General features: G+C 38.2%; 2 protein-coding genes across 2 annotated transcripts; one reads left to right on the forward strand and one right to left on the reverse strand.

Moving 5' to 3' along the window:
* Positions 1–454: 454 nt before the first annotated feature.
* On the forward strand, positions 455–7,310 carry LOC116006721 (probable leucine-rich repeat receptor-like protein kinase At5g49770). The gene is made up of 19 exons (XM_031247207.1): positions 455–816; positions 890–1,010; positions 1,105–1,176; positions 1,509–1,583; positions 1,670–1,741; positions 1,954–2,115; positions 2,198–2,272; positions 2,420–2,491; positions 2,597–2,668; positions 2,785–2,853; positions 2,977–3,051; positions 3,170–3,241; positions 3,937–4,071; positions 4,225–4,697; positions 4,809–4,970; positions 5,201–5,337; positions 5,729–5,948; positions 6,030–6,265; positions 6,659–7,310. The coding sequence occupies exons 1-19, from the start codon at positions 729–731 to the stop codon at positions 7,130–7,132; spliced, it is 2,862 nt and encodes a 953-aa protein (XP_031103067.1). The 5' UTR covers positions 455–728; the 3' UTR covers positions 7,133–7,310.
* A 26-nt stretch (positions 7,311–7,336) lies between these two features.
* Positions 7,337–10,516, reverse strand: LOC116006722 (cinnamoyl-CoA reductase 2). The gene is made up of 3 exons (XM_031247209.1): positions 9,964–10,516; positions 8,142–8,491; positions 7,337–7,611 (listed from the first exon to the last, which is right to left on the reverse strand). Exons 1-3 carry the CDS (start codon positions 10,498–10,500, stop codon positions 7,458–7,460), a joined length of 1,041 nt encoding a protein of 346 aa, XP_031103069.1. The 5' UTR covers positions 10,501–10,516; the 3' UTR covers positions 7,337–7,457.
* Positions 10,517–11,837: the final 1,321 nt, after the last annotated feature.

Here is an 11,837-nt window from a genome sequence, read left to right on the forward strand (position 1 = left end):
AAGTGGCTAATTTGGTTCTTCAATGACTAAAATCGTCACTCCATTCATAACTTATGGGTTAAAGATAATTACGCATATAATTTAAAGACTAAGTTTGTACCACAGATATAACTAGAAGACCAAACATGTAATTTTTCTTAAAATTTATATATTTAGAAGCTAGATTAATAGGAGTATTAAATGGCTAAAAGACTAATCAACTTGTTGCATTATAAATACGTACTTTACGTACCACCTTGTTGCCCCAGGAGTCATCTGATTGTCACCCAAAGCATAACATTTTGATGTTTATAGCAAAATGGAGCATTTAAAAACTGGAAAGCGGTTGACATTTATGCAATAATTTCTGAACAATTTGAGATATAGGGAAGTACTTTTGTTCAAGTCTTGGTCTTAATCAAATTAAAATATACACAGTATGGAAAAATTGAGGATGTATGTGAACGAATATAAGTTTAAAGTATTGATGCATACTCCGTAAAACATTGAAGAAGGGCTGGGCGGCTAGTGGAGGGCATCTATGGAAGTTGACTTGTTATTATATCTCAATCTCAAGACAAGGTCAAACACCAATTAAGGAGGGTTTTGTCAGAAAAGCAGAGTTGTGAAAGGGTGTATTGTATTGTATTGTTGGGTTTGAGGGTGGGTGTTGTCTAGTATTTCATCAAACAACGTTGTTTCTTTAATTTCTGGGCTTCTTGAGGTTGCATGGTGGTTTGTGTTAAACAATGATCATCCTCCCAAGAATCTGGTTGTGTTTGTTGCCTGTGCTCATAAATATCTTGGTTGTAGCAGCATGGACCAATCCAGATGATGGTAAGTTGTTTGTTAATCTTGACGTGAAGAAAAACCCAAATTAAAACTCCTCCTCTTTTGATTCATTATTCAGTGGCTGCTCTAAACTCTCTGAAATCTGAGTGGGAGAATGTACCACCCAATTGGACTGGCCAAGATCCTTGCGATGATCATTGGGATGGGATTCAATGCAGAAATTCCCGCGTCGTTGGATTGTAAGAATCCTACCTCCAACTTTATTTTTACCTCTCATCTTCTTCTGCATTACTTTTTAACTCCAATTTATTCTGCAATTATTCTTAATTCCAGAACCTTATCAAGCATGAGTCTGCGTGGTGGGCTATCTGGAGACATTGCTGGGTTGTCAGAGCTAGAGACCTTGTAAGTCTTCCATTCTGCCTGAGGGTATGCACCGGGTAAATCCCGCCTTGTGATGTAAAGGATCGCAATGAGGTAAACCACCCTAGGGTTGCACCAGGTAAACCAAGAGTTCTAGGATTCGAACTAGTGACCTTCTGGTTACAAGTTTATATCCTTAGTTATCTTGGCTGGGGTTAATCCCATTCTGGTTGGTTTCTTGTTTCTCCCTACATTATAACTTATACTACACAATTCTGTTGTGCTAATGTGTTTCTGGATTCAGATGTGCATCCGTTCCTTGTGGGCCGAGTTGCCAAAACCCATCTCTAATTATCAACTACTTTTTCATATAGGGATCTATCATACAACAATGAATTGACAGGTCCTCTTCCTCAAGCCATTGGAAACCTGAAAGCATTGTCAAACTTGTAAGTAACTGGATTTTACTGCAGTAAATAAAATTGTTGAGGATTGGTGTTCTATCATAAGCTGATTGCTCATGACTGCAAAACAGAATCCTTGTTGGTTGTGGGTTTTCTGGACCAATTCCAGACGCAATAGGATCTCTGACCGAATTGAGATTTCTGTAAGGACGACTTTCACCTTATCTTATTATTTTCCCTTTCCTTGAAGTTGTTAATATATGGAAAGTTCTAGCTTGGTGGTGGTAGTAACAACATTTTACTTGTTGCTTATATAGTTCGTTCCATTTAACATCATCTAGAGGATGCTACAACAAAATTGTCGAATGAGCTATATATATATATGAACTTCATACTGTTACACTATGCTATGCAGATCGTTGAACTCAAACAAATTTGTCGGCACAATACCACCATCAGTTGGTAAATTGTCAAAACTCTATTGGCTGGATATGGCCGATAATCAACTTACCGGAACTCTTCCAGTCTCTAAAGGGGACACACCTGGTCTTGATATGCTTCTTGATACGAAACACTTGTATGTATCATCCCATCCTTTTCATTCTATATTCATTACTCTCTTTGGTTTTCATCTTTTGGATGTATCAATAACTTTGCAGTCACTTTGGAAAGAATCAACTTTCTGGCGACATTCCAGCTCAGCTTTTCAACCCGAATATGAAACTGATACATTTGTAAGTTCCATTGATCCAAGCTAGTGATGTGGAATTGTATCTTTATACAAAGACTATAATTAGATTGAATAAACTACTGGATATCCAAATCCTTTATTGTATTCGTGGAAAATGGTTTCCTTATGTGTTATATATTATACTGAGCAGGTTGCTTGAACAAAACGGGCTTACTGGAAATATCCCTGAAACATTAGGACTTGTTAAGACTTTGGAGGTCGTGTAAGTATTTCGGTTTCCTTTTTAGAATATACTCCATGTTATTTGTTAAGTGTGCACTCCTTATGAATGAACTGATAGAAATATAAAAATCCTTGCTTGCAACAGTCGTCTCGACAAGAATTCGTTGAGGGGGCCCGTTCCATCAAATCTCAACAACCTCACAAGCGTCAATGAACTGTAAGCAGACCGAAGTCTATATATGTAACTGATTGTCTGCTATGTATTCTATTTCAAGAAAGTCGCCTTTATCCAGCGATTTGATTCAATGTTTTCCTTAACTTTGTGGGCTGCAGATACTTGGCAAACAATGGTTTTAGTGGCGCCTTGCCCAATCTCACTGGCATGAATAACCTCAACTATCTGTAAGATTAACAATTAAGTAAACCGTTTTGCTAACATCTCTTTTTGTCCAAAAAAAGCTTGTAAATGCTGCTTTTAGTTGAACTGAAATGATTTGCCGAATCAAATGTCTGATAATATTGCAGAGATATGAGCAATAACTCATTTGATCCGACGGACTTTCCATTGTCGTTGACAACCTTACAGTCTCTGACGACATTGTATGTATCTCTTCTCACTTTTTCTCTTTCTATATATGGGGTTCCTTAGCTTGATCTTATATCTATCCATGTCTATTTCTCTAAGCATGAACCTCATTTGCAAACATTGTACTTGCAGAGTGATGGAAAATACAGGACTACAAGGACAAGTTCCTCCTGACCTTTTCAGTCTTAATCAGTTGCAGAATGTGTGAGTGTCCTCTTAATTTTTTCTTTCCTTCAGTTAATGCGGCCAACACAAACAAAAATTAAAAAATTTTGTGACTCGTATAAAGAGTTAATTCCAGCAATGGTCCTCTGACAATGTTGATTTTCCAAAATTAGTCCCCCACTTTTAATTTAGACAATTTAAGTCCCTTGACTTTCAAATTTTTTCCAATGTTGGTCCTTTCGTCAAATTTTTGTTAAGTTGAGGTCAAATAAAGGGGTAAAATTGTCCGTTCACATGTATAGTGTATTATTACTCGTATTTCTCCTGTCATATACGCTATATATATGAATATAATCTCAATCGAAGAGACTTGGACTGAGATTATATGGCTTTGATTGAGATTCCAACTGAGATTATATTCATATATACAACGTATAGGACATGAGAAATACGAGTAATATACACTAAACAGGTAAACGGACAATTTTACCCATTCATTTGTCCTCAACTTAACCACAATTTGACGAAAGGACCAAGATTGGAAAGAATTTGAAAGTCAAGGGATCTAAATTGTCCAAATTAAAATCGGGGACTAATTTTGGAAAATCAACATAGTCGACCATTGCTGGAATTAACTCCTCGTATAAATGTATAATCTTCCTTTGTCTCAACTGATAAAAATTCTACATTCCAAATTTCAAATTAATGACTAGCGGTTTGTTGCTTACTCGCAGCATCTTGAGCAAGAACAGACTTAATGGCACCCTGACCATTAGCCCCAGCTACAGCTCCCAACTGCAACTCATTGATCTGCGAATCAACTTGATTGATGCGTTTACACAGAGACCAGGAATCCCTTTCCAGATCATGTAGGTTTAACTAACTTTTGTGTTTCTTCTTAAGCCATTTTGAAACTGGTCCTTTTATGGCTCTTTCTTGTCAGCTAGGCAAGTGATTGCCTATTTACCAAATGTGTGCTGCTGTGTAATGATCCCGCTCTTTTTGATTTTCTTCTTTTACAGACTTGTGAAAAACCCATATTGTGACGAAGGAGGCATTGCGAGTTACTGTGTTGTACCCCAGCCTAAATCCCCATATTCAACTCCTATTAATTGTTCGCCTCGTCAATGCAGTGCTGGCCAAATATCGAGCCCTAAGTGTGCATGCGCCTATGCATACACAGGAAACATATTTTTCAGAGCTCCTTCCTTCTCCAACTTGGGAAACGCTACCATATTCGAGACGCTTCAAGGGTCTTTGATGCGCGCATTCCTGTCTCATCAACTCCCTGTAGATACGGTTTCCCTGAGTAATCCAACAAAAAATTTGGATGATTACCTTGTAGTACACTTGGAAGTTTTTCCATCCGGCCAGGATTATTTCAACCGAACAGCAGTTTCTGGAGTTGGGTTTGTGCTTAGCAATCAGACTTTCAAGCCACCCAAAGAATATGGACCATTCTTTTTCATTGCTGAGGGCTATAAGTTTTTCACAGGTGACAGAACATTTTAAGGATGATATGGTTCACATATTTGCTCAAACATTATTTATTGTCTTGCACATTTCATATATATGCTTGTATTTCTGAATCTGTTCTATCAACCAGGTAGTGATTCTACAGAATCAGGCAAGTCCTCAAGTACTGGCATTATAATTGGAGCAGCAGTTGGTGGTTCAGTTCTTGTGATTGTATCACTGGTTATTGGGGTCTACGCTTTCCGCCAAAAGAGAAGAGCTCAAGAAGCTACTAAAAAGAGTGATCCTTTTGGTAAGATCAGGAATTACTAATGCTATCCGTACAGGCTTAGCTCACTGGTTCAATAAGCAGTATTTGGAGACAGTGTGGGATTATGCTCAAAGTGGGCAGATCCCTTGTGCGCACCAGCATTTGGCCCTGTCTGCTGAGCCGCTAAGTCACGGAGGAATTACTAATGCAACTTGATGTTGTTACTCATGTGTATCTTTAAATTCTCACCATTTTTCTTATATATGATGCAGCATCCTGGGATCCTTCTAAAAACAGTGGTGGTGTCCCCCAGCTAAAGGCAGCAAAATGTTTCTCATTTGAAGAGCTTAAGAAATGTACAAACAACTTTTCAGAAACCAATGATATAGGATCTGGTGGTTATGGAAAGGTCAGATGTCTCCATCAATTCCTCTTTCTGTTTTACCTTTCTTTCATTATTACTCCCCTCTATCCCATTTTATCTGTCCTACTTACTATTCATTAGTCAAACCAACTCTTTCTTCTTTGTTTATTTTCTTTATTATATTTTATTTATTTTGAAATTTGATTTTTTGTGTTTAATAGTACTTTTAGTGTAGTTTATAAATATATAAATTTTGTGTATTAATACTAAACTTAATATTATGAAAATTTGAATTAAAAATTACTTCAGTCAAGCCTTTGTTAACCGAATCGGACACATAAAATGGGACAGAGATATTTGTCTAGGAAACTCTAAAAAATAAATTAAATATCAAAGTATTTTGTGGGGGGATTTAAAACTTGTGATAACATTTCAGGTATACAGAGGAAGCCTTCCTGGTGGGCACCTGGTTGCCATAAAGAGAGCTCTACAGGGATCAATGCAGGGTGCTCCAGAGTTCAAATCTGAGATTGAGCTTCTCTCTAGGGTTCATCACAAGAATGTTGTTGCACTGGTAGGGTTTTGTTTTGATCAAGGTGAACAAATGCTGGTGTATGAATATATTCCCAATGGCACACTTAAGGACAGCCTCTCAGGTACTTTGAAGTTCCACAATGCAAGTTTTGGGAAATGTCAAAGATACCAAGAAATCATCACATGTTGTATTGTATTTGCAGGAAAGTCTGGAATCAGATTAGATTGGATGAGGAGACTTAGGATAGCTCTTGGATCAGCCAAAGGGTTGCAGTATCTGCATGACCTCGTTAACCCTCCCATCATCCACCGCGACATAAAAACAAATAACATTTTGCTGGACGAGCGGTTGAATGCTAAAGTTGCGGATTTTGGCCTCTCCAAGTCCATGGGTGAACCTGAAAGGGGTCATGTCACCACTCAAGTTAAAGGAACAATGGTAAGTATAGACAATGTTGTAGAAGACGCTAGGTGCTAGTTGGACGCCCAAGGGGCGCCTAGGCGACTGAGTAATAATAATAAGAAAAATAACACACCAGAACACTCAGCCGAGTTGGGCGTCGAGTTGACCGACTCTGGCGCCTAGTTTGGCCGACTTAGGCGCCGAGTTGGCCTACTCGGGCGCCTAGGCCGCCTATTCGGCCGACTAATGTCCGCCTAAGGGTAAAATTCCCTCGACCTAGGGGTGCCTAATCGGTGCCAGCCGATTTTTGCAACAGTGAATATAGACTATATATTCAAACTTGCCATGAAATATTGTGCTTTTGCCTTTTGGCATACTTAAATCTATCTCAATGTTCTAGCTGACCAGTCAGTACTTTTACTGATGCAGGGCTACTTGGATCCAGAGTATTACATGACAAATCAGCTAACAGAGAAGAGCGACGTTTACAGCTTTGGAGTGGTGCTGTTGGAGCTGCTTACCGCGAGAGTTCCAATTGAAAAAGGGAAATACATAGTTCGGGAAGTGAAGCAAGTGATGGACAGGAGTAAAGAAATGTTTAACCTTCATGTAGTTCTCGACCCAGCCATTCGCTCTAGCGCAACACCCAGGAGCGTCGAGAAATATGTGGATCTGGCATTGAGGTGCGTCGAAGAATCAGGAGTTCACAGGCCAACAATGAGCGAAGTGGTGAAAGAGATTGAGAACGTGATGGAGATTCTTGGGATGAACCCTAATGCTGAATCTGCATCAGCTTCAGAGAACTATGAGGGATCAAGCACAGGCTTTCAGCATCCTTACAGTGATCAAAGCCTCTTTGTTTACAGTGGAGCCTATCCTCCTTTAAACTTAGAGCCCAAGTAAAACACCACAGATCCTGCATCTATGGCCTTGTGGCCTGCTTTTCTGCCGCCTTCACACTGTCATGTTTGTATATTTTAGGTAAAAACAGATGGAATTTGTTTAAATCTTGAATTTCTTGCCTTCATTTATGTATATTTTGTGTTTTTGATGAAATGGAAATGAATACCCTTTGAAGAAAGAGAAACCTGATTGTTAAATTCATGATTTGTGCAACCAGTATATATTACAAATTCAACATTCAATTACTTATGGAGGAACATCTTATATATAATATTGATATATTTTGAAATACTTATTTAAAAATAAACATTAGACATTATGATAATCAGTTCGGCAGTACCAGATGGCCGTTTACTCTAAGGCTTTCCACTGTCTCCCGCACAGCATCTTCAACTGGAGTAAAAACAAACCCTAAAGCGATAAGCCTTTTCGCAGCATCTTCACAAGTCATCAAACCTGGTTGCGTTTCGCCTGAAAACCTGTATTCAAAAACAGTACAGTTGCTTTAAAAAAAACTAAACACATACAAATTTGGTATGCAGTAATATTGCAATTCATTATTCTTCATAACCCTCTCCCTCTCCTTACCTATTATTTCCTAGGTTTTGGTTTCATTCATAACAGGGTTTTGTGATATTGCATCCCTCCATAACAAACGACTAACCAATAACTATATTGGGGCTCAATGACTAGTAGTAATTAAAACTTAAAACACCCGCGCATTCAGATCAAAGCCAATCGTTATTCTTATCTGATAGACTAGCCAACACGATATTGAAGCCTTTAGTAGTAAGAGTTCACAAGCTAATACAGAGGAAACCGATATAGCATGAGCGATATCCTGTTACTCCATAATCATAAAACCCCACTTACAGTTATATTTTAGTAAAGTAATGAAACCAAAACAATATGGGACAACATTGCTGGAATGAAAACGCCAATACTTGAAGAATTTCAAAAACAGAAAGACTTGATGGCATTGAAGAAGAAAATGGACGGGAAGACAAACCTGTGTACAGGGAACTGAGGAAAAAGTTTTGAAACCCTCTCAGCAAAATCACCAAACTGATAAATGCCATTGGTACACAGGTATCTCCCGGAAGCACTAGGGGTCTCGAATAGCAGTACTTGAGCCTTTGCCACATCTTCGACGTGCACAGCTCCCAGCCAGTGATACTCTTGCGTATCTTTTGATCCCCGAAGAAGCTGTTGCAAAACAGCAGAGCTCGCATTTAATCCAGGTTGCAAAAGTTTGCCAAGACATGTAGCCGGATGAATAGCTACAACATCTAATCCATTCTTCTCCGCAAACTCCCTTGCCGCTTTCTCAGCCAATGTCTTCGATACAGGATACCATTTCTGTCAACCACAGCAGATCTCTCAGCTATGCTTAAAACCCCACCCCGCCCCTTAACAAAATGAATGGCTTTTTCTGCCTACAGAAGGCGAAACATGTCTCTCTCTGATTACATTTTCATAACTGTGATTTCTTATTATTCTTAAAATTCCTAATAAAAAAGCACTACAGATTAACATGTATTAAATCAGATGAGTACCAAGTTTCAATCTTGAAATTGCTACTGTTGGGGGTAAGGTTAAAAATGAGTGTTATATCAACTTTAAATATACTGATGGATATATAATATTAATAGGGCCTGAGCAAACCGACCAGATAAGGCGGAACAAGGCAACCCCGACCGGCCCCCGGGCCGAGCCTAGTGCTCGGCCTCAGCTAGGTCAAGGCCCGGCCGTGAGGCCAGGTGGTGCATGTGAAATTGGAAGGGACCCTAATCGCCACCCTTTTCTTGGGCCAAAGTTTAGTACTATGTCCCATTTTAGTTGTTTGATTCGTTTACGAGACATACTAAAATTATTTTTAATCTAATTTTTCATAATATTAAATTTAGCATTAATATATAAAATTTATATATTTAGAAACTACATTAAAAGTACTATTAAACACAAAAAATTAAATTTAAAAGTAATAAAAAATTACTAAAGAAATTAAACAATAAAGAAAGATTTAATCTTTTTTATATTCAATAGAAGTGATCACCCGAGTTAATTTGACCAATAAATAATAAATAGGATAAGAGAGTATAAATTTTCTCACAGTTGTCTCGTTAAGACACAATTTTCTCTTGTAATTATTTTACAAGAGTCCTTATTACAAATCTTTAGAGAAAATATCATTTTTAGTCCCTCAACTATAATGCATGTATCAATTTTGGTCCTTGACTATTAAAAATTTCAAATTAGGTCCATGACTATTCAATTTGTATCACTTTTGGTCCTTGACTATTAACATTTTCAAATTAGGTGCATGACTATTCATTTTGTATCACATTTGGTCCTGCCGTTAAATTTTCCGGCGAAGTCATCAGGGGTGACCGGCGTTTTCTATTTTTTTTTTATTATTATTTTTTATTTTTAAGTTTTTTTTATTTAAAAGTTACGGAGTATTAAAATAATTTTTAAAATAAAAATTAAATAAATTAGTTGGTCACCGGTGACTTCGCCGGAAATTTGGTCGGAAATTTAACGGCAAGACCAAATGTGATACAAAATGAATAGTCATGCACCTAATTTGAAAATGTTAATAGTCAAGGACCAAATGTGATAGAAATTGAATAGTCATGCACCTAATTTGAAATTTTTAATAGTCAAGGACCAAAATTGATACATATATTATAGTTGAGGGACTAAAAATGATATTTGCTCAAATTTTTATTTATCTTACTCAATATTTTGTAATCGACTTATTTATCCTTTAATTGGTTTAATTAATTCCGGCAAGAAAACCCAAATTGTATTGCAAGATAAGGTGAAACCTGGCGGGATTTGCAGTAGTCAAGATCGGTCCAGGAAGACTCGTCGAAGACCTTGTTGGTCGGCCAACTGGGATTGGGCACCAACGCGGAGATGGAGGAAGTGAGTACGACGCGACGCACGCCGAACCTCTTCGCCGCCGCGAGCACGTTGAGAGTCCCTTGAACGGCGGGCTCTACCAACTCCTTCTGGGGGTCCACGGGGTCCTCGAGCGTGCACGGCGACGCCACGTGGAACACGCCGCCGCCGGCGCACCCCTCCACGGCCCGCGATACGGCGTCGGCGTCGAGAACATTCACCTCGTGCACCACAAGCCGCACAGTGGAGTCAGAGGCGCCCGGCAGGGACAAGAGGTGGGAGGGATCGGAGCCTGGGAAGATAGCGGCGTGGATGGTGGCGTAGCCACTGTCAAGCAGCGTCTTGACGAGCCACGAGCCGATGAAGCCGTTGGCGCCGGTGACACAGACGGCGGCTTTCGCTATCTTGTCCTTCGCCATAATTGCACGAATTTCAGTTCGAGGCTGATGCTGACCCAGCATTTGTACAATGGATGGACGGTGCAATAATTTATTTTCTCAAGAATTTTTTTTTTTTAGTACTACGTTGAAGCACAAAGAGTCAACAATTACTTCTACTGAGGCTCGAAACCACTCCCATCATCCATCTGGGAGTATAAACTGAGACACCGGGTGCCACTAGACCACAAGGATCGAATATTTTTATTATGTAGATGTTGAGGACAACTATGAGGATGACAAAGAAAATAATCCTTTGATCTTGGAGGGTCTAATGACGAGAGCAAAGGCGCAGATATTTCATGAAGCTATGAGTGGCCTTATTAAAGGAATAAGTCAAGCTAATAAAAAATATGAAGATGGAGTTGAGTTGAAGGTGGTCCATCTAATTCACACAATTTGAAGAATAAAATCGAGTGGGGGTTTATACCTTATAAATCAACACTTTCGAGTATTTTTTCATGCAAATAAAAGTTTGAGATTATTTTGGTCCGTATTTATGTTATTCAATTTGTAAAGTCCAAATTAAGCTTATAAATCCTAAATTCAATTAGAATTTAGTTTTTATAAACTTATTTGACTTAGTTATCCTATTCTTGTGGCTAGTTACATCTTTTTGCTAATTTAGCATTAGAATAGCATTTTTTGAACTTAAATGCCCTGATGTAGGGACTAGCTAAAGTGTATAAATAGCACTGCTTTTATTTGTGTTAGACAGACAATTTTGATAGTAGTAAATTCAAGAATATTGCTTTGGCAATTTCTTCTCCTTGAGTTCTTGAGGAGTATTTTGACTTATCTTGGGACTTTCCCTCCTAAGTGGCGTCTAACTCTTATCTCCATCCTTGGAGTGGCGAGACTTTGCACCACCACACTCCGACCTTTACTTCCATCACCCAACCGTTCTTCTTCCTTAGCTGGAGCCCACAACAGTAAATCTCAAAAAAAATGTCTACATTAAAAATTTGTAAGAGAATAGAAGTTAGAAAAAGAAATAGAAGTTCACGGTCACTGATACTACAGTTCAACTCAAAAGATACTGCCTTACATTTGTTTTTATATTATCGAATGAAACTATAATTATATCGAAATGTAACTGTAGTTGTGTTGAAATGTAACTGTAGTGTATATGAACTGATACTGAATAACAGTTCACATTTGTGTTTTACATTATCGAATGAAACTGTAGTTATATCGAAATGTAATTGTAGTTATGTTGAAATGTAACTGCAGTGTATATGAACTGATACTGAATAATAGTTTCACATTTGTGTTTTTATATTATCGAATGAAACTGCAGTTGTGTTGAAATGTAACTGCAGTTGTGTTGAAATGTAACTGCAGTGTATATGAACTGAAAG

This window comes from Ipomoea triloba, chromosome 15, assembly GCF_003576645.1.
Source record: "Ipomoea triloba cultivar NCNSP0323 chromosome 15, ASM357664v1".
NCBI classification, from domain to species: domain Eukaryota; kingdom Viridiplantae; phylum Streptophyta; class Magnoliopsida; order Solanales; family Convolvulaceae; genus Ipomoea; species Ipomoea triloba.